The sequence below is a fragment of the Macaca nemestrina genome, chromosome 9, assembly GCF_043159975.1.
Source record: "Macaca nemestrina isolate mMacNem1 chromosome 9, mMacNem.hap1, whole genome shotgun sequence".
In the NCBI taxonomy this organism is placed as follows: domain Eukaryota; kingdom Metazoa; phylum Chordata; class Mammalia; order Primates; family Cercopithecidae; genus Macaca; species Macaca nemestrina.
The window spans coordinates 46608294-46631518 of NC_092133.1; the positions used below are offsets into that span (position 1 = coordinate 46608294).

General features: G+C 38.5%; 1 protein-coding gene across 4 annotated transcripts in view; it reads left to right on the plus strand.

Annotated features, from left to right (window-relative positions):
• The window catches only part of LOC105480969 (sphingomyelin synthase 1), a 310632-nt gene that overhangs the window by 188526 nt on the left and 98881 nt on the right, over positions 1 to 23225 (plus strand). For 3 of the 4 annotated variants that reach the window (XM_071069547.1, XM_071069545.1, XM_071069546.1), the window contains one exon: positions 321 to 401. In XM_071069547.1, the coding sequence (XP_070925648.1) occupies positions 376 to 401 (26 nt within the window). In that variant the 5' untranslated portion in view covers positions 321 to 375. Of the gene's footprint in view, positions 1 to 320; positions 402 to 7879; positions 15567 to 23225 lie in introns of those variants that run through there. The other variant, XM_011740215.3, reaches the window with a different exon arrangement.

The window sequence follows — 23225 nt, forward strand, 5'->3', positions numbered from 1 at the left end:
GAAAAAGTGGGTTACTCTAATACTGTTGCCGCCTGGGAAACAGACTAGGTATGTCTTCCTGAAAACATAATGGAGGGCAAAATTTTAAGGGTTCACCACCCCAATCCTTCACAGTGGAAATACTGCTCTTAAAATTTTTTTCTCTTAAGGTAATTTTCTGTGTTGTTATTTTCTCTTTCCTTTTTGTTTTTGGTAAAAAAGAGAAGAGATAACTGGACTTTTCTATGTCTTTTGGGTGTGAAGAAGAGACTAACTAGTGGAAATCAAGAAATGGCCTTTCTGAGACATATGACTAATTAGATTCTTTCTTCTTATGACAGGTGATGGAACTGTACTGGAACAATGGGAGAAGCTGGTAGCTTATAGGAAGCCAAGATGACAAGAATGTTTTTAAATAATCTGTAAGTTAATGTTTGTTGGCCTTTTGGAATTCTTTTAACTACTGGGTAAATTTTCTTTAAGGACCCATGGTAAAAGGATAGCACAGTCAACTAACTTGAGTGCAAAAGAGGAACTATTTTATAAAGTAAATATCCAAAAACTTCAAACAATTGATGCTAACTTTGATAAATCTTATTTTGCATACTTCTTTCTTGATAGGGTGTGTCATTTTAAGTTGAGTGTGTCCATTTGGTGGACAGAGCATAAGTATTTGAAGAATTAAGAGAATTCCCTGCACATGGTCAGCATTTAAATTAAACTTGGAATAGCCCTTCTGATATGCAGATATTTTTGGTCCTAGTGGTTTCCTTGGGCTCCATTTCTCACTCAGTTATTTTATTTTATTTTTTTTGTGGGTATATTTTGAAGTAAATATGAACAAATTTGGTGAATATGATTAAAATTGAGTTCTTTGTCTACATCTTCTCCATATCTCTCTTCATGTATGCCACTTTTATATACATGAGAGGCTATTAATGTTTGCTGATTATCTGACAGTTACATATGGTTGATTTTGGTTTCACTGTGATAATAATAATATTAGTAAGAGGGGTAGCTTAGTGGAAAGATCATGTTTTTGAGTCAGACAATCCTAGGCCTCATTCTTGCTCTTGTGCTTTTTAGTAGTTATTCAACCTCTCAGAACCTTAGTTGACTCATTTGTATATTGGATTTGATACTATCTCTCATAAAATTAAAGGTTGCAGAAAGTACTTTGTGCTATGACTGGCACATTATAGTTACACTATAGTTACTGGTACAATGAATCATTTTTACTTTTCTTATATTTGTGTCATGATTTATAATCTATAGGCCTTTATTCTGACTCAAAAGATTGGCCAGCTCGAGTTCCTTACGTCTTGCCAAGCCGTGGTGATTAACATTATAGGTAGCATCTGCAGGTAGATGTTAACAAGCTGGCAATGTCAGAAGGAGGGGTTGTCATCTTTGCAGGTTTCCATTGTGTAAATACCCCTATACCGTCGCTGGCTCATTTTAAACTACCAGCGAAAGTCACTGAAAGCAGGGTTAGGAAGTGTTACGCAGTAGCACAGCATTATATAGTTTCTACCAACCAGATAAAGTAGTTACAAATCACCTCAAGAGCATGGTTAACAGTAAAATAATTAGGAAATGATGAGTTTTGAGTATTTATTACCTTTGTTTTTAGTATGATTTTTTAAAATTTTGTTTATATAATTTAACTTTTAATAATGCTGTGTTTAACAACCAACTTGCTAAAAATTCTGAGAATTTAACAATTGGTTCTAGTGGACTGGTATAAGTTGGCTCTAATACACCACTAATTGTAGGTTTCCTGTTGTGAAGACATTTCTAAGCCACAAATCTTTAATTATCTGCCTCAGCCCTGGTGGTAAGAGTTTCGTTTGATGAATAAAAACAAGGTTTGGTTTTGAGTCAGTGCTTGCTATAACTCAAGTTGTCATGCTCATATTGCTTCTAGAATTGAAAATAGATGCCAAAACCAATTTAGAATTTAGACCAGTTTCTTGAGTTGTTGACTCAGTTTTATAACTGACCCCTGGCATCGCTTGCCTATTCTGGCTGTTAAACTGATCTCCAAGTGCTAATATTGGCAATCAGTCATTCTGCTCACTGCCTGTTGAACTTCCTTCTCTCCCTTCCCTATATTCCTTCAAATCTTAAATTCCTTCAGGTAGTGGCACTGCAGAGACAAGTAGTCAGGGTTCCTCCCAACTAAGCATTCCATGCAGCTTTGCTTTTGATTTAAAAGTTAAGTTTTAATGGAAAGACAATTGCCTCTAGGGAGAGAGTAAAAACAAAACAAAATCTGAGCAGTTTAAAGTTCATCTTGGCTTGATTAAAATCTTAGGGAGTGAAATGGAGGAAAAAAAAGGAAACCGGATCAGACATCTCAATGTCTGTTCTAGAAGCAACTTCTTCAGTTTTCTAACTTGCCCTTTAGAAGGAAGCAGTGGAACCCTGAAATTGCTAAGTAACAGCTAAGATTGTGGTGGTGGTTTTTACTTTAAATCTCACCCACCTAGTTCTCAAAACACATTCTTTATTGAACCTTACAAAAATGTCTTGGATATTTCAAAACATTTGCTTGTGTCAGTTCTTTGAATCAGACTTACATAATTGTAAAACATTAATTTCCCCAATTTCCTCTTAAAACAAAAGGTATTTATAGTTCCCACCGAGTCAGGGATGGACTTGGATTACTGCAAAAGTAATCTGTGTTCATTTCAAGAGGAAGCTCATGGTTAAAATCTGACAGACTTGCCTTTGGATTATGAAATAATGACCTTTGGCTTAAATAAGTGTGTCTTTGGTACTTTGAAAGCAAACATGGAAATAATAATACAGAAATTTTATTATAGATATAACATTCTGATTTATATTATCATCTCTCTTACCAGAATGGGCCTTAATGTGGTTTCCAAACATCCCTTGTATAGATGATTTCTTTATTAGAGGACTGCTAGGTGTATAGTCTTTAGATGTGTAAATTTTATAGCCTTGCATTATGTTCATATCAACAAACTCAGTTGTTTACTAGATACTTGGGACTCATTGGTTTTGACGATAAATTTCAGTATAAATAAGAGAGACTTACTGCACGTTAGGAGTTGATAATCAAACCTGAAAAGAGAAAACTATAATTTCAAACTGAATGTGGTAGGCATTATAAAAGACATATAAAATACTCAGAAAACAGAAGAGAAAGAGAAATTACCTGGGTGGCAAGAGGAGTGGGCTAGCTGAGGGAGGATTTCAGGAGCAGATGATATGTGGATTAGATATTTAATGATTAATGCCTTTTTATTAAAGTACCTTTTATGAAATTATAAAAGTTAACATTGCTAATTGGAAAGAACTTTAGAAATGCAAAAACTATTTTGCATTTGCAAAACTATTTTGCGTGACAGTGAAAATGTCAGCAATTAACTTTTTTTTTTTTTTTTTTTTTTTTTTTGTATTCTGCCATAGTTTTCTATTCCTAGATTAGATACATGCTTTATTTTCCCTCTAAAATGGGTCTGGTTATTACTATTGTTTTAAAATCTGCTTCAGTTGACAATATAGCAAGATGATGCCACATCAATAAATATACATCTACATAATTGTTGATATATAGCATTCTATGTGTACGTAGTCTATAATGTTTCATATTACTGGACATTTTTGTTTTCAACTTTTCATTTTTGTAAAGTGTGCTGTAATGAACATCTCTGTGAACATCATGGGCATTCATTCAGTTATCCAGATGAGACCTTTGTACAGAGTTGGGAGGAGTGCTTAGGGGGCACTCTAGGTAGAAGGAACAGTTCGAGCAGAAAGGAACAGTTTGAGCAGAGATGGTACAGGAAGATCACGTTTTGGGAAAAGGCTAGAACTGTAGTTTAGTAGAATGAAAAGAGGAGAATACTGCTAATTAGGACTAGAAAAAGAAAATAGAGGGTCTTTGATACCAAGCCTTTAATTTATTCTTAGTTGGGCATCATTTTGGAATCTATGTTATACTTTAAATGAATGACCCCGAATAGCTTCAATTGTTCTTAGTTTTTCTTATTTGGAGAAGAAATAAAATAGTTCCAAATGCTCAAGAAAGAATAGACCTTTTAAAATTCTTGAGAGATTTAAGAAACTAACCAGAACATAAACAAGTTATTGAAGTCATGAGAAAAGGTGTATGTTTTTGTGTGTGTGTGTGTGTGTGTGTGTGTGTATGTGTATGTGTAGAAAAAACTATAAGAGTAGAGGTTTTTAAAAGTGAAGGAAATTTATTTTCTACACTTAATGAATATTAAATTCTTTATAATTAAAATTTAAGGACAATTTGGAAAAGAAATAAGTTTGGGGACACATGTCATAATTTCATAATAATAATACCTTATATTTACTGAGTTGCTTAATGATGAGGCTATGTTCTAAGAAATGTGTCCTCAGGCAATTTTGTTGTTGTGTCAACATATAGAGTTTACTTACACAAATCTAGATGGTATAGCCTACTGCAAACCTAGGCTATATGGTATAGGCTATGGCTCCTAGGCTGCTGCAAACCTGTATAGCATGTTGCTCTGCTGAATACTTTAGGCAATTGTAACCAAACGGTAAATATTTTTGTATCTAAACATAGAAAAGTATAGGAAAAATATATTATAATCTTACGGGACCACTGCCTTTTGTGTGTCCCTTGTTGAGCGAAGCATTGTTATGCAGTACATGACTATACCTCTCTGTGCTTGTGTGTTTTAAATACAAACAGTCCCCAATTTACAATAGTTCAACCCTATGAGTTTTTGACTTTACGATGGTGCAAAAGCGATACACGTTCAGTAGAAACCATACTTCAAGTACCCATACAGCCATTCTATTTTAACTTTCAGTACAGTATTCAATAAATCAAACACAATATTCAATACTTTAATAAATAGGCTTTTTTTGGGATGATGTTACCCAACTTTAGGCAAATGTAAGTGTTCTGAGCATATTTAAGGTGGGGTCAGCTAAGCTATAGTGTTAGGTAGGTTAGGTGTAGTAAAAGCATTTTTGATGATGGGTTTTTTAGGATGTAACCTCGTCCTAAATTGGGGAGCCTCTGTTAATTATTGTACTTAGTCTGTTAATAGTCTTTTTAGGAAGAGTCTGGGATTATCTGCATTTTGCAGGTGCCTGAAAGGCTGACTTCCCTAAGGTGGGTGAGAGAGCACCAGATTTGGTGTTACAGTTCAGGCACTGCTGAGGCCTTGAAACATTGCTATGATAGTTGTAAAGATAATAAGGCAGTATCTGAAAGATTATGAGAACAGCATAAAGTACCACAGAAATGGAGGGACTGCTTTTTATAGCAGGACACCTTCTATCATTACAGGAGGGAAGAAAGCTCAGCTCCAGCCGTTTTCCATTCTTTTTGTGGTAGCTTATATTATTGTCAGAACACTTGCTGCTCCTTTCTACACACCTTCCGTCCCTGTGAAAGGATTATACTTTCCTACTCTACAGAAGGCTGATGCCCCATGGCTAGCTTGGCCAAATAAATCCTCTAGGATTTATTTTGGCAGGTGAAATGTCAGTGACAATAATTTGTGTCATTTCTGAGCAGAAACTTTAATAGGTATGGCCTGTTCTGCCATCTTTCTCTTTTCTTTGCCATGAGACTAGCATGCCCCAGTTAGGGGTGTTCCTTCTGCCCTGATCTTTGACTGAAGAGGACATAGAGTCCAGCCACAGCTTATCTGCAAGGAGCCAGACAGGAACTAGAAATAAGCCTTACTCCATTGTTAGCCTCCAAAATTTGAGGACATTTTGTTCCTGCAGTATAAGTCAGCCTAAACTGATCTACTCTTTTTTCTCACTTTAGGCACCATCCTCTCTCTTTCAGGCCTAATACACACACGCGCACACACACATGCACACACACACACATTCTCTCCCTCTCTCTCATTCACACACAGCTTAGCCTTTTTATCTCGAGGGATAGAATTCCCTATCAATCGTTCCACTGCTGTCTTTCTCCTTCATTGAAGATTTCAACCTTCATCAGAGGTTAACAATTCAAATAAGGTATTTAGAGTCGATCAGGATGACCCTTTATTTTTTTCTTCAAACATTTGTAGAACATAGTCCATGTCAAAGTAGATTTCTGGAGGTTTAAAATAACCCAAGCCCTGGACCCAGCCTTCAGGAATCGAAGAATATGGTGTGGTGCTATTTGTTCAAGTGGCTATCCAACAAGGTAGACAATGTTGGGTGCTGATGAAGGATGTGCTTTGATCCTCGGTGACCTGTGTTTATGCAGTGTCCCCACTTTGTTGTATGTCGACCTTAGATGTTAAGGGTCATTGCTTTTGATTAGTTCAGCTTACCTTCTCTTTCCCCTCTTCCTTACCTTGTATTTACTGTGCCATTTAAAGTGTACTACATGCTAGACTGCTGTATTCTCGATTTGTAGTTTTCAGTCAATTTATACGGACTCATTCACTGGTTTAGGGTACATGTTCTTTGTTTGACACACATTGTATGTTTTGTTGTTGTTGTTGTTGTTGAGACAGAGTCTGGCTCTGTTACCCAGGCTGGAGCTCAGTGGCGCCATCTCCGCTCACTGCAAGCTCCGCCTCCCGGGTTCACGCTATTCTCCTGCCTCAGCCTCCTGAGTAGCTGGGACTACAGGCACCTGCCACCACGCCCAGCTAATTTTGTGTATTTTTGGTAGAGACGGGGTTTCACCGTGTTAGCCAGGATGACCTCGATCTCCTGACCTCGTGATCCGCCCACCTTGGCTTCCCAAAGTGCTGGGATTAGAGGCGTGAGCCACCGGGCCCAGCGGTAAGTTCTTTAATTTCACAGATGATATATTAATTTTTTTCTGTTATAAAGTGCTTAACATACTATTACAACAAAGTTAAGGTATTAGTAACTTTCTATTGTTTTCTTTGATTTATTTTGTTTCCCTTCAAGTTAGTGGTTCTCTTTTCCGTGATGTGTGAAATGGAGTTCGTTGTTAATTGGGGTGCTTTTTTCCGTTATTTCAATTTAGAATAATTTGGAGTTGTTCTCTCATAATTTTAGATCACCGTGTCTTACTACCTGACATGTGTCAAAGCAATCCAACTTAATTTCATGTTACTAGTGGCAAGTCCTGGCTTTGGAGTATGGGGTGAAATCAAGAGCTCATAGAGGTCTGTCTGACTAGTGGTTTCTATGTTAAGCCCATGTATGACTTAGCTGTTCCCCTTTCTTCCTGATTGAATTCTGATGTTTTCTGTCTCATTACTTCTGACCACCATTCTACTTTGATTTCAAAAGGCACAGGGTTAATTTATTATTAAAGCAACATCTTGGACCAGGGGCTTTCAAACTTGTTGTCCAACATGTACAGAAAGAAATGGTTGTCAGCCTCAGTTAGACAAGGGAAGGGGAACTCAGAGAGCTGCCATGTTTCAGTGAGGTCTGCTTCATAGGATGGGTGGTGACTTCATGGGTGTGACTTTAATACTATATTTCATACCAAACAGGTAACCGTATTCACTTGTATATATTAAATACTGCATAACCAGATTTTTTAAAGGTATGAAATACCATTAATATTGATAAATGTGTCCACCGCATTTATTTTGGCAGACCTGAGTCACATTAGTGTTAGTTGTTTTTTTCCAATTTTAATTTTCTCTTAAAAGATTTTTATAAGCAAAAAATACTTTTATTTTGGAGAATTCAAGCAACACAGAAAAATGTAAAGAAAGTAGAAAATCAGCCCCAGATTCTGTTAACATTTTGGTGAATCTTTTTTTACTTTTGTTTTTCATTAAATCATTTTTATCCACTTAACAATGTGCTACAGCACATTCTCTAAATCAATATTGTAATTTTTAATACATACCACTCCATTTTATTATTATATCTATTTTAATTAATATCCTGGTGATGTATGTTTAGATTGTTTCCTGTTTTCTCTATTACAGATGATATATCAATGAATATCTTTGTACATATATTTTTGGATATATTTCCAGATATAATTAAAGGGATGCATACTTTTTATTTTCATACACATTGCCAGAGTGTCTTCAGGCAAAAAAGAGTTTTAACTTGCACACCTCAAATTAATGTAATGAGAAATGTCAGACTTATTCATTCTTGTCAACCTGATCTACAAAACATGTTTAAATATTCACAGCTTTTTAAAAATTTTCCATTTTTATTTCAGATTCAGGGGGTACATTTGCAGGTTTGTTATATGGGTAGATTGCGTGATGCTGAGGTTTGGAGAATAATTCATCCCATTATCCAGGTAGTAAGCATAGTACTCAATAGGTGGTTTTTCAGCCTCCCTTCCTTCCTCCCCTCTCTAGTAATCCTCGATGTCTGTTGTTCCCATCTTCATATCCATGTGCACCCAATGCTTAGGTCCCACTTATAAGTGAGAACATGTGGTATTTGGTTTTCTGTTTCTGCGTTAATTTACTTAGGATAATGGTCTCCAGCTCCATCCATGTTGCTGCAAAGGACATGATTTCATTCTTTTTTATGCCTGTGTAGTATTCCATGGCATGTATGTACCACATTTTCTTTATCCAGTCTACCGTTGATGGGCACCTGGGTTGATTCCCTGTCTTTGATATTGTGAATAGTGCTGCATTGAACATATAAGTGCATGCGTCTTTTTGGTATAATGATTTATTTTCCTTTGATTATATATGCAGTAATGGATTGCTGGATCAAATGGTAATTCTATTTTTAGCTGTTTGAGAAATCGCCAAACTGCTTTCCACAGTGGCTGAACTAATTTACATTCCCACCAGCAGTGGATAAGCATACTCTTTTCTCTGCAACCTTGCCAACATATTATTTTCTGACTTTTTAGTAATAGCCATTCTAACTGGTGTGACTTTTTAATAATAGCCATTGTGATTAATGGTATCTCATTGTGGTTTTGATTTGTATTTCTCTGATGATTAGTGATGGCTCATCATTTTTTTGTATGTCTGTTGGCTATGCTCATATGTCTTCTTTTGAGAAGTGTCTGTTCATGTTCCTTGCCTACTTTTTAATGGGGTTGTTTCTTGTTTGTTGAATGTTTAAGCTCCCTATAGATTCTGAATGTTAGACCTTTGTGAAATGCATAGTTTGCAAATATTTTCTCCCATTCTGTAGGGTGTCTCTTTACTCTGTTGATAGTTTGTTTTGCTGTGCAGAAGCTCTTTAATTAATTCTCACTTGTCAACTTTTGCTTTTGTTGCAATTGCTTTCAAGGACTTAGTCATAAACTCCTTGCCAACGCCAATGTCCAGAATGGTATTTCCTAGGTTAAAACACTTTAGACAGGTATTTTAATATAGATATATAGATAGTACCTTCTTTTTTTAACAGGGCAAAAGACACTTTTTATGAAGATACTATTTACAAATCATTAATTTTCAAATGATCTTCATGTAAGTACAAGGATCAGGTAGCTTAAAGCCTACCTAGAGAAATATTTTTCTGTATTCAGCCATAGAGAAGTACTTTCTTTTAAGAAATAGAAAGTTAAATCTGGCTAGTGACTGTGACTGCTCTCTAGTTCCTTCACGTTTTAGGTATTTACACAGAATCTGATACATTCACTCTCAATCTTCTCATCTGTGAGCCCACCCCTAGCTAGCTGCTCTCTGTATTAGACACAATAGTCCCAGCTTTCAGGTCAAACATGGCTGTGCAGCTGGCTCTGACTTGTCTTGATGATTGAGCTTGGACATATATACCTTTCTGGACTGTTTCTTTGTGGGTTCAGTGTAGTTGTTAATATCTGCCTTGCAGTGTTGTATATGGATTAAATGTAAAATAATGTGTATAAAATGAAAGCCATTGTCATTAGTTGGTACTCGGTAAATGCATTAAATTGAACATGTTTTTCTTGTTCTAAATGGAATTTCAAATACATTTTCCTTTAGGAACAATGTCATGAATGGAGTTTGAGTACAGTATTAGAAATATTATTCAGCATTCTATTTCATTGACATATAATTTCATTAAATTATGAGTTAAATAGGTTTTTAAGGACTGGCCAGAGAAGCCAGCTTTCAAGTGAAAGGTATTTCAAGTGTTACATAAGAGTTCATGGACTTAATTTTTTTTCCCATGCCACCTTGTCTAAGAAGGGTTCATTGACTTTTGACTCTAGAAGTGAACTTTTAGAATGTAATTTATTACCTGGTTGACGATGGCTTGGAATTTCTTGATAGATGATGATGTGTTTGGGGTAAACAAGACCTTCCTTCTACTTCTGAGAGTTAAACCCATTTTCTTCTAGAGAACTTACTGCTCCTCTCACCAAACCAACCAGGTGGTCCTAGTGTAGAACAGCCAGTTAGGAGCACATGGCTCCAAACTGGACCCGTGAGTTTTTCTTACAGTTTTTAAAATTGCAACTGTGAAAGGAGGAATTGTCTGTCTTGGAGGCAGAGCTAGGAGTTAAGTGGGAAAAGGCACACTTTAAGAATGAAGGATAAAGCCAATGATAAAGCACCAGAAACAAAGATGCTATCTTGTCCTGGTGCAGTTCGTGTTGAGCTGATCCTCGTGCCCAGCTGCCCCTGTGGCTTTCCTTTTGCTGGGATATTTAGAGCCAGTGTGGCTCACCTTGCTTTTGCCCGTGATGCCTCAAGTGCCATTTTTGTTACCTGCAAGTTAAACACTGCTGACTAATTCATTTGGTTGTTTATACTTGGAGTAGTTATTTAGAAAGTCAGTACCTTTGTCATGGGCAATTTTAATACATTATTTAGTTGCATAATAGGACAGACACAGCCTTTTGAGAACAGTGGTAGTGTTTTTTTCCCCATCTGTCATCAAAGAAGAAATATGTTAATGCTAATCAAAGGATACCAGTGAATGAATGTATGTGCGGGTGGTAACGACAGAGGCTTGCTCTAATGCAAATATCGTAAAACTTTTATATACCTATGATGTCATATAATGCAAATGCCATATAATAAATGTATACCTATGACAGTTCTAGGAGTTATGAATTGTCTTGAAGAACTGTCCTTTGCTACCATTATGGGTTAGGAGCATCTGTTGGTAAACAGATGTTTGTGGTTCAGAGAGATGTTTACATTTAAGGAAGAATTGGTACTTTGGCAAGATTATCAAATATGTATCTATGTGTTCCTTATTTGAAAGGGAAGATAGAATGATTTGCTGCTTCTGTTCTCTTCAATGGATTCGTGTTTGGGGAACTGGGATTTTACATGACAACTCTGTTTTGTAAACTCCACTTCCTTTTAGGAAGTATCAGATTTGCTGTGTCAGTAGCATTCTGTATTGTTGGAACATGCCATGAAGAGCACAGAAACGCATCTGCTGCTTGGGTTCTGCTTGCCAACTGGTTTGAACAGCTATAATATTTGTTTATTCTTGATGTGTCAGCAGTCAAAGGGAACGTTTTCTTTTCTCCTTTGTGGCTGTTATATAACTTAAGCATCATTATATCAACAACAATGACTATTTATTCAGAATCTGCTAGGCCCTGGGGGATACAGAGGCTCAGAAACACAATGTCTACCTCAGATGGATTTTGACTGTCTGCTGAGAGTGAAAGGTCAGGGATCTCAAAAAGAAGGAAGGATGCTAACACCTTGTGTTAGTTGTGAAATGGAAGTATAAAGAATAAGATCTGTAGGTATTTGGAGGAGAGGAGAGATCCCCAGGGCTTTTGCCAGTGACACAAGTTCTAGGAGAAGGAAGGGTTTTAGTGGTCTGGAATGGGATATGTAGTAAAAAGAATGCAAGAAGGTTGTCAGGCAGGGGGCATGGTGAGAGCCTAGTGCTTTGAATGAAACTCTGTCACCTTAGCTGGTAACCACCCAGCAGCTGCGAGGCCTGGACTAAAGAGCACCAACATGGGAGGCCCCTGCATGGGTCCCTTTGGGGCAGCCTCTCCACTAGGTATGAGCACGGCTTCCAACCACAATGTGAAAGTTCAAGAATTTTTAGACCCTTGAGTGTACATGGCACACTCAGAGGCCCCCACCGTCTCCACTACATAGGCCAGGGAGCACAGGCAAAGATAAAGAGACCCATGGGCCAACATCTTATTGGGGTCCAGTGTGTTATCCAAATATGTTTCCTAAGGGGAGCTTTAATTGGTGGGTTTAAAGCAAGCAGGTGCTAGTTCCAGGAGGTCATGCTATGACTGAGAGGTGGTCAGTTTAAATTTGCAGGCAAATGTCTGAACAGTCTGTTAAAGGAAGTGGTGGGAAAGTGAGGAGCGTCTCTAAGTTTTATCTCCTGCCACCAGTGGGAGCCATTCAGGTGGGGAATGGAATTTCAAACTGACTGAGCCCTGATTCTGAGAAAGTTAAACCTATATTTAAAGTGGAAGACAAGTCAACATAAAATGGTAAGCACTCACTGTCCCTAGGTATGGTGCTAGTAATGTGCCCTCTGCTTTAGAAGAACAAGGAGTGGACCAGCAGGTTATTTGGCAGAGGGTTTTTAAGAGCAGGGGTTGCAGAGGTAAAGGCCAGGATTCGAGTGCCTATAAATGTCATGGCACTGGACCCGCAGGTTCACCGTCACTCTTTTTTGGTAACTATATATTTAGAATCTGTGTACTTTGAATTTTAATTTGAGACAACAAGGCATCCTAGAACCAGTTATCCTGTTCTCTTGTGGGAATGTTCTAACCACATTGGTCACAGTGTTGTTCTTATTTCTGAAGCATAAGGATTATTGGAAACATCTTTTAAGTGCTTTATGGTTGCAGCTGAACATATTCATGAAGCCTTCCTTCTTCCTGGAGAGAACACCTACTCTGAATGTTAAGCTTGGCTGGATCCTAAACAATACAAACAAACTAGATCATCTCTCTTTCCTGTCTGTGCTGCCTTTCCCTTCCTCCATCATAGATCTCAAAATATCTCGCTATGTCCACACAAACACAATTGTATTTTTTAGACTACAGTGTTAAGAAGTTTATTGAGTTGTTCATATACACTTAAGCTTTATGTAGTCTTCTCATGTAAAAGAGCTGCTGCCCTTGATATAACAGCCAACGTATTATCAGTTCAGCCAGTATAGCTCACTGTAACAATTATATAAACAGAAAATCAGTGCTCTTAAAAATACACATTAATTTACATGAATGTTTGAGGAAAGCTGCCCGTAAAGCAAATTGTGTTCCTTTTGATCTCTACTATAAAATTATCTAATTGTCTGAGAGGAAAAGGTTTATGACCTGATGGCATGCTCGACTTTGACATTTGTCATGTGATGATGATGATGATGTGTTGAGAGGCATAGAGGGAGGGGCCCGCCTGCTGGAACAACAGCTGGAAGATGCTCAGCCTCAGTGACTCAGGCAGAGGGGATGCATGCCTGAACCAGGAATGGAAAAAAATGGTCCAGATATGAAAGTAGCCTTCATGTTACACCTATTGGTAGTGAACTGTCAAGAGAGAAAAGAGGGAGCTCAGATGATTCCAGAATTTAACTTAAAGTGTCTAGGAGAGTAAGATTACCTTTATGAGGAAATGAGGGTCAAGAGAGATTTGACAGCTTCATCATCTAGGACACAGACCCAACTTAATATGTTAAGTACCTGTTGCTAAGGATAAATGTGGGGCTGTAGGCCAATCTTGCTTCTGCTCTTTTGACCATAGTTTGGTTTCCAACTGGAAACACTCTTAGAGATCCTCAGAGAGAGATGAAGCAGTTCACCCTGTCACTTATTGGCAGACCCGAGACCAAGAAGGGAGCTCTTGACTTTTTGTGCAGTGTTCTTTCCACTCTCCTGTGCTGCTTTGGAGAAAAGAACAGCATTTTGTTGATCTCACTTTAGATCTTATCTTTGGCTAATGAGTATTTTCAAGAAACCTTGGCCTGTGGAATGACTCTAAACAAAGAGATCTTTGCTCAGGAGATCTCCAAAGCAAAGAATGTTTAATTTGTAACTTAACATTTTTTTTTTTTCTTCCCATCTAGAAACTCTCTTTTGGCACTGGCAATCAACTCATTTCTTAATGGGCCCTCAGGAATTAGCACTTCTGTAGCCCCCTGTAATTTGCCAATTCCTTAATAAAGTTTCTTTTAAGTATTTTTATTACAAAATAATGTTTAGGGCACAGTGACCCAGATAGAATATTTCCAAAAATCCCTCATACTTTTTTAGAAGTAGGTTTACCTGTGACCTAAATGAAATCATTCCAATTTTAAGCCTTATTTGCTACCAATAAACTTTCTATTGTAGAGTAAGAATACCAAATTCAAGAATCCTAAACCTAAAGCTTCTTAAGTTTCTCACCACTTAAATAAAGGACTCAGACCAGGGAATACCAGAGAACTATTTCAGCTCTAAAATTCTTTAGACATTTAATATAGGAAACAATTTTTGAAAATTACGAGCCAGTTTGTTTACAATTTTGGAGATTCGTATTCAGGGCTCAGAGGGACAAGACAGCATTTTTTGAGTGCCTACTCTACATCCAGCACTGTGGTAAATGCTTTGCATGTATTGTTACATATACAGTAGTTCCCCCATTATCCCCAGATGGTATGTATGTTCCACAGCCCCCAGTGGATGCCTGAAACCTCGATGGTCCTGAACCCTATATATACTATGGTTTTTCCTATACATACCTATGGTGAAGTTTAATTTATAATTAGGCACAGTAAGAGATTAACAGTAACTAATGATAAAATATAACAATTTTAACAATCTCAGAATGACATGAAATTTAAAACTTATGCATTGCTTATTTCTGGAATTTTCCATTTAATATTTTCAGACTGCAACTGAAGCCGGGCAGGTAACAGACACAGCAGAAAGCGAAACTGCATATGGGGGGACTGTCGCAATCTGTAAACTGTTAGGTGGGCATTTTAGCCCCCTCATTGATGATAATCAATTTACTCAAGGCCATACAGTGTCAGAGGTCTGATCCAAATCTGCTTTGATCCCAGGTCTCACGCTCTTTGCACCCAATATCTCTGCCTAACTCAAGAACTTTTACTAATCGAAACTAATGTACATCCACTGAAGTATCCTTCGTCAGATTAATCCTTGTTTCTCAAGCGTTTTCAAAGGCAACCTACCATTTTCTAGAAGTTATGTCGAAGTTGGCAAAGGCGTAAAGAATAGGCTGTGAAAGTCTGCTAAGCTTGGTATAAATCAAGAAAGGAAAGTTCCGCCTTAACCGACACTGAACGTGCTTATTGGTTAGGATTGAACGGGCTGACTCATTTCTTTTTTGCCGTGGTAGAGGGCCACACCCTGCATTCCAAAAACCCTCTGCTGCGGGGCCACACCCGCCAACCTCGCTGTTGGAGCCTCTGAGGTCGGGCTGGGATTCCAGCTCGCAGTTGACCCCGGGAGAGGATCAGCGCATCCGCCTGCCGCCCCCCAACTCCGGACGCCTGGCTCCGCAGCGCCGCTGTCCCAGCACCAGGGCGGGGCAGGCAGGGGAGCGGGACCGCCGGGACCGATCCAGGCGCGGGCGCCCAGCAAGAGCCGCGCCCGGGGTCTCCGCGCCACTCACCGCGCTTGCCTTTCCGCCCGCGCCAGGGCTGGCTGCGCGCACCCTGAGCGCGAGGAGCCGCGCGCAAACTTGGTGCCCCAGGAACTTTCCAGGAGACACTGCCTCGGGGAAGGAGAGACCGTAAGTGTTGCTCCCGAGATGCTGTGGTTCATTAAAATACACTCACAGACGGTGGGGACCGATTAAAATACCGCAATCAGTGCCAGTTCTTCTACTACGGCGAAGTAAGGGAAATCTTTATTTTTCCTGCATGGCGCTTTAATGACCAAATAGGCACTAGCTATTTACACCTGAGACGGTTCAGTGCAGTTGCTGAAGCAGTGGGTCAGGATATGGGTAGGCTCAGTCAACAAGTGCTCTTTATATTGCGTGATGCTAACTGCTATGCGTGAGAACCAAGGATGGGGGTGGTTTCTGCTTGGGGTTATCAAGTTTTCCTAATGGCGGTTTTTGAGAGAATGGGATTGTGTCTAATTTGGTTAGTAAGTTTTGGGGAAGTAGTCACTTTCTCAAACTCCGGTCCCTGTACGAAACAGACCTTTTGCCAACTCCTTTGGTTGGGTGGAAGCTGGCTTGTGAATGAGCTTGGTATTAAGTGCCACAAGAAAGCACGTGCCCCTGTGTTTTGGACTGATCGTGTTTACTCCATAACCATGATTCCCGTTTAGTGTGGCCAGGTAATCGCTCTTGTGGAATCTGTCAATAAATACATGGAGAAGAATGCATGACATTTGCCTTTTTTTTCCTATTTGTGTTTGCTTTGTGTAGTTGTACCAAAATAGGAAATCTGGAGACTAAATTCTGTTACCCTGAATGCTACAAATATTTATCATAACATTTTTATCCAATTGAGTTACCACTTTTAAATTTATGTAGAAATAAGTCCAGTGAGCCTCTTAAAAAATCTGCTTTTCTACACAAGAAATTAGTGGAGTTGTATAGTGCCAAGTAACTTATTTTCTTGCAAGAGTTTGGGGAGGTGGGGGACAGGGAAAGCGGAATCCCGTGACGACTGAGGATATACACAATGCAACAGGGAAGTTACCACGATCAGCAGCACTGATTGTGTACAGGAAAGACAGGTTAAAGATGTCCCAGTAACATAAAGGATGGTGAGAAGAATTGTAAACTGAATTATGAAGTTATGAATATGAATGACCAAGTCATGAATAGCATCATTATACTCCTGCATTTATGAAGATACAGACTGGGATGCAGTCAAAAGATAGACTGTCATGGAGAGAGGAAGAAAATTCTTCGCAGCTGGCTTTTTTTTTTTTTTTTTTTTTTTTTTAAGGTCTATAAAGGAAACTTCCCTGGAAAGAAACCACTTCTAAATGGAATGATTAAAATAATTTGTTAGAAACTTTAAATTACCCTATGAGCTCCTAGTAACACTGTTTTCAAGCTCACAGGCTAATTGTTAAGTCTCTTTTGCTCCGAGTTGAACTGATCAAATGCCTCTGTGTGAAAGGTAACAGCCTAGAATCCTCTTTGAGAAACAGCCTGTAATCTTGGGAGAAATGGCCTAAGTCCCCTGTTCTCAAGTCCACTGAGGCAGTTGGAAAGGCCCCCTCAGGTGGTGAGAATGGAACAATATTTTATTATATCTCTAAGATGCCTAAAATCCAAAGAGATTATTAAATTTGGAATTTTATTAGTTTCACCTAATCGTTGTATAAAGGCTGAATATTTAAGGATCTCTTTTATCAGGTACTGAGATGCTTTGTATACGTTACTTCATTTAGTTTTCACAATAGGCCTAAGAACTGGAGGTATTATTATCCCTGTTTTATAGTTGAAGAACAGGCTCCGTAAGGTTGTATTACCTGCTCCAAATTTCACAGCTAGTTAATTTAATGTTGGAAGTTAGCATTTAAGGTTGGTTATTTTTCCTATGTGACTCCAATTGCTCCTAAAATAGTGTTGATTTTTCTGTTTGAAATGATCCAGAGGAGGTTCTTGGTTCAAAGCAGATTTTTAAGTGATTTAAAAGCGCCTCATTGTCCCAGCGCCAAATTATCAAAGTTCAAGGAATTACACATTTACTCTAGAAGCTTACGGCTTTCAAATATTAACTGAGAAAGTCCTACTGTTGATGAGCTCGTTAATGCAAGTGGCTGCCTTAGTGTTGCTGATCTCCGGTAACTTTCTTCTACTTTTTTTCTGAAGACCTTTTTTAGTTCAGTGTGTGCATTTTCCTCCTGCGCCTCACATGTACAACTCAGGCTTTCTCTAGTTGAATCCCCTGTGTGTGAGTGCATACCTGCAGTGTTTTATATGCTAACTGAAATATTTTTAAATTTATGTTAGCACCTAGATTAGCGTTGAATCTGTTTAAGAATGGTGAGCTCATGAAAGGCACACTGTGAGCGCTAAAACTAGTTATGTGGAGGTGAGAAAGTCTCAGCGTGTCTGATCAGAACATCCAATTCTGAGAGAGTCCATCTGTCGGAGTATCTGTTGGCATGTCATCATACAAGAGAACAATGCCACCTTCATCGAAGACCATGAAATACGGCATCTATTCCAGGACTAGGCATTGCTCACAGCCCCACCTCATCACCTGCACCATCTATTTGACACAGAACACCTACCCACTTCCTTAAACCACTCTAAATCCTAACTGCTTTAAGTGACCTGAATTCTTGAGCATGTTGAAAGAACATGCCAGTGTGATGATAAAACCACTTGGGAGTAATCTTGGAAAAATCATGGAGAGGGGGAAGCATGCCAGAGAGTCCATTTGCAAAAATGGGGAAATGGTAAATTCTGAAAACTTTAGATTCATGGCTTATGTTGGTGTCTAGCAGAATTGTAGATCACATTTTTTTAAAAGAATGGTCACAAAAATAAAAGTGATGATCAGTGTGTAGCGTATGTTTGCTAAGAATTATTTATGTCTAATTAACTTCATTTGTTTTTTAATAATGTTACTGGACAAATATATCAGGGCATTGCCATAGATATGCAATGTCTGCTTTATCAGAACATTTAATAAAGTGGTATGTGTATTCTTTACTCAAGATGGAAAAATATGAATTGGATAGCAGTATAGGTGAATGAGTTTATGTCTTGTCCCTAAAGAGGGATGATCAGTGGCATAATGTCAGACTTGAGCAAGGTGTCAATAGTGTGCCTTGACAAAGGCATATGATACAGCTGGTGGGAAAAACTTCACCCAGTACAAGAGAGAGAGTATTTGGAACCAAGGAGATGATAATTGCATTGTTCTTTGTAGATAGTGGTTACAAATAGAGACTCCAAAACCAGATCCTGGGAAAGTTATTTGAGCTCTTTATGCCTCTATTTCTTCATTCAGAAAATACGAATAATAGTAATAGTACCTACCTTAGAGGGCTTGAAGAGGGTTGAAGAAGTTGAAGGATTAAATTATATAATCCATGTAAAGTGCTTAAAGCAGAATCGGATAGTAAATTGTATATATTAGCTGCTAGTCTTTTATTGTTGCTGCTGTTTTTACTACTGTCACTACTACTACTTCAGGCAATATTATGCACATTTCTGGGTTTGTGTTTAAACACATATCCAGAATGTGGTAAATAGGTTAGTTGTTGTTTTCTGAGACAGAGTCTTGCTCTGTTGCCCAGGCTGGAATGCAGCATCATGATCTCGACTCACTGCAACCTCAAGCGGTCTTCCCACCTCAGCCTGCTGAGTAGCTGAGACTACAGGTGTGCCACCATGCCTGGCTAATTTTTTAATATTTTGCAGAGACAAGGTCTCACTATGTTGTCTAGGTTAGTCTCGAACTCAGACTTCTGGACTCAAGCGATCCTTCTACCTCAGCCTCTCAAAGTGCTGGGATTACAGGTGTGAACCACTATGCCTGGCTGTAATTAGGCTTTGGAGAGTGTCTAGTAACTGTTATTTGAACAGTGGTCCAAAAACAATAGGCATCTTCACCTTAGTGTAAAAGCTGAGAGACTTTCAGTCAGATGAGTCCACAGAAAAAAAAATTAAAAATTAAAAACTTTTAAGCTGAGAAATGGTACTTTATATTTACTATTACCAATGTGGTAAAAGATAGATGGTCACATTTTGAAGTCTGTACATTTTGTCCAGTTTAATAAGTGCTTTCTGTTAAGGAGCTATAGCATGGTGTATGAGAAATCTTCACTAAACTAGGTTTTAGGAGAGCTCTTTCTTATCTCCAGTCCAAATCAGATCAGTACAGTCTTTAACCAGTTGTTATGGGCAATTAGCTTAACTCAGTGGTTCTCTGCAGGGTGTAATTTTAACCCCCCAGGGAAAATTTGGTGTATTTGGACATGTTTTTGATTGTCACAGCTGGGGGTGGGGAGGTGTGCTAGTGGCACTTAGTGGATACTGCCATGGATACTACTAAACATCCTACAATGCACAGGACAGAGGCCACACAGCAAATAATTACCTTGTCCAAAATGTCAGTAGTATTATGATTGAGAAGTCCTGGCTTCAAGTTCAATGTATGTATTTCTGTTTGTGACATTTGAATGCCAATCTTTGCTTTAACGAAATCACCAAATAGCTTTAACAGTATGTTTATAAAAGACTTTTGAGAGTTAATGTATGCTGAAATCTGCAAGTGTATACATTTTATCAGCAGCACAGTGAAATATTTGCTTTGTTTCCTGGAGGAATATATTATAGTGGTTTGAGAGTCAGATAAACCTTTGCTGGAATCTCAGCCCTGCCAGTTTAATGATTTGGGGCAAGTTTCTTTATCTGTGAAAACCAAATCTCTATTTCATAGGGCTTAGAGGAATAAACAAGATATATATGTGAATTATGTAGCACAGTCCTTAGGCACAGTCACAAGAGATAACTTTTGTTTTTTTAATTTACATTTTCCAGGTTAATAGAATTGACTGGTGCTTTTTAAAATGTAAGATCTGGAAGGAGGATATATAAGGAAATTAGATTTTTTTAATAGTTAAAATATTAAAAGGGCTCTTGTTTTCCAAGGTGATAAATCTTAGGAGAAGTAAATGCCTTTACAGATACCACTTTGGCCTTGTAGGGAATGAAGAATATGCACTAAAGTGAGAAGCACTTATTAGAGGGAAGCATAAGTTGCATGGAAAACGAGAGTCATCTATTTCTTATCAGTCTGGAATTAGCCAATAATATAACTTCTGCATTTATGAATTGTTCCACTATAAAAACATGTAATGTTTGTTCTTAAGCAGTATAATTCTATTTTTTCATCTTACGCTTGATATTATGTCTCTTAAGTATGTTTTTCCATGCCTTAAGGTGTAAGCAGCACACTTAGCAAATGTATGTACAAATATGTCAATTTTGTCATCTTAGTGATTTCTTATACCCTCTCAGCCTTGCCTGAAAAGATAAAGCTTTCATGTGATCACTTTTTCTGTCACTTCCACTTGTGTATCAAGCAAGCTATAGCAGTGTATAGCTTATCCGTAAGAGCAACTGGCATTGTATGTATTTGACTTAATGGTGTGAATTTTTGTAGGCGATAGGGATTGGATGGGAAGATTTCAGAGTATTCACAATCCATCTGCTGTCTACCTTATCATGGCAGACTGTTTTGCAGTTCTGTTAATTTTCCAGGGAGATAGCAATAAGAGGTCCAGCAATGAAAAGTTCCATGGCTTAGGAAAAGGCACTTTTTCAGGTTGGAGAATTGAAGTTAGCAATTTTTTTGAAAAGTGTTTGATCTTGATTTTCTTTCTCAGTGTCTCTGTTGCATTGAATTGTGTAAACCTCACGTAAACATGTGACTTGAACCTTCTAGTGGAGTGAGTGCCCCCAGCAGCTTGCGTCTCTCTGGGTATCTAGAAGGAAATCTGTCCCCTCACATCATTGGGAGAATTCACAGCTAGCTCATCCCTCTTGGGTGGTGACTGCCCAAGGGGAGCACAGCAGTTCCAGCATAAGGGGCATGTGAAATGTGACTGGTGCACAGATGAAAACATACTTCTGAGAAATTACTAACACAGACTAAGCCCTGCTAGTGCTTAGTGGCCTTCATTAAGCTAACCTTCAAGTTTACTTGACTTTCCTGATTGTACAGAAGTAGAAGGTGGTGTTCCAGACTCTGATGGCCGCAAGCCTCAAGCCGCCCCTGAGTTGCTGGGTAAGCAGTATTGGCAAAGAAACCTGGTGATCCTAACAGAGAATCCTGAACTGGTGATACAAAATTGCATAGTTCTATGGGGTCAGAAGCTGAGAGTTTGATAGTCAAACTAAGCTGAACGTCAAGCTGATAATAAATAAAGGAAAGACTAGGCAGTTTAAAATTTCAGATGGAACCAGTGACCACAATTCTTGAGACTCCATAAAACAATTTCTCCACTTTAGGTGCATTCCGTCACTTTGATTTCTTAGATATGGATGAGACTAGAAATTACCACGCACTGCAGGAAGTGTTGCTGAAAATGTTTGAAAGCTGATTGTGTGTTTACAAGGCTCCTGGGCATCAACTTGTAATTTTGCAGTAATTGGTACCAAAATCCCAAGTTCTAGACTTGTGCTGAGTTAACAGATGTAAAAGTAGATTCTTTTTTCCCCCTTTTGAAGTAAGGGTCTCACCAAAAGGCTCAAACACGTTCTGGACATAAAGGAACAAACAGATTTAAGTCAAGGTGGAGTGGAACAATATGCCTCATTACCCACGCCATAGGTCTATTAGCTTGTATTTTTTAAAGAGTTTAAGCTTGACATTCAATGAATTCTTTAAATACAGGGTGTGGTTATAGGTTTGTTTGTTGGTTTGTTTGTTTTTTTAAGAGGTCCCTCCTTCTTGAAATTCCAAAGTTTTCATTTCACTGGAATTATTGGCTTCTACCACGAGTATGGTGTATATGCCATACATGAGGGCCCTCAGGTAACAGCATATATACTATATATACCTTTCCCTCTTCTCTATTTGGAAAGACCTGACTCCAAAAGAAATTATTAAACTAACCTATAATGAATGTATCACAGCAAACATACAACAAGTAAAGAGACTATAACTTGGTTATAGAACTATAACTTGGTTAAAGGAACTAACATGTTATTCTGAGAGGGAAATTGTCTGAAGAGGAATTTAGAGAAGTAGAACTTGAAGACTGGGATGGGAGACTGAATTTGAGAGGCCAACTTGGCCTGGCTACAGAGAAGGTGCCTTACCCCTAGGGTGGCATTACCAGGTCTCCATATGGGTCTTCCCCTATGGTGGGGCTGTCTGAGGGCTTTTGAAATCTGCCTAAGTTCCAAATCTGAATTAGAGGTTGGTCTTGCCCTCATTGGTGAATACCGCTGAGTCCTCCTTAACCTCACAGTGCACAGTGTCAGACCACACAGGAAGCCACAGAACATATTTTTGTTCCATGCCCACTATGCAGCCTTCTCATGGTAATTTGGCCACCTCACATAACTATGCTTTTCGGAGATCTGCCATCAGACATGCCAGCATCCAACCCACCTGATGGTTTACATTCTCACAGTAAGGTATTCAGCTGTAGTTTTTACGTTAATGTCACCATAAGTGTGGTCAGTATGAATGCTTCTCTGATCATTGTATTTATAAATTTGCAAGACTAAAGGACAGTCTTGGACTGTGTGAGTCCCCCCAGATGACACTGCACTTTAAGGACCAGCTGGCTTCTCCAGGGTTGCTTGTCTTCACCTTGAATGCCCTTTCCTATCTGACTTGCAACACAAGAGTGCCATGACCATCATAATATTATTATCTTTTTTATTGCAATTTAGAAAATGTTGAGAAGAAAAATAAATGTCATTGAGTGTCTATTCATGTGGGAAATG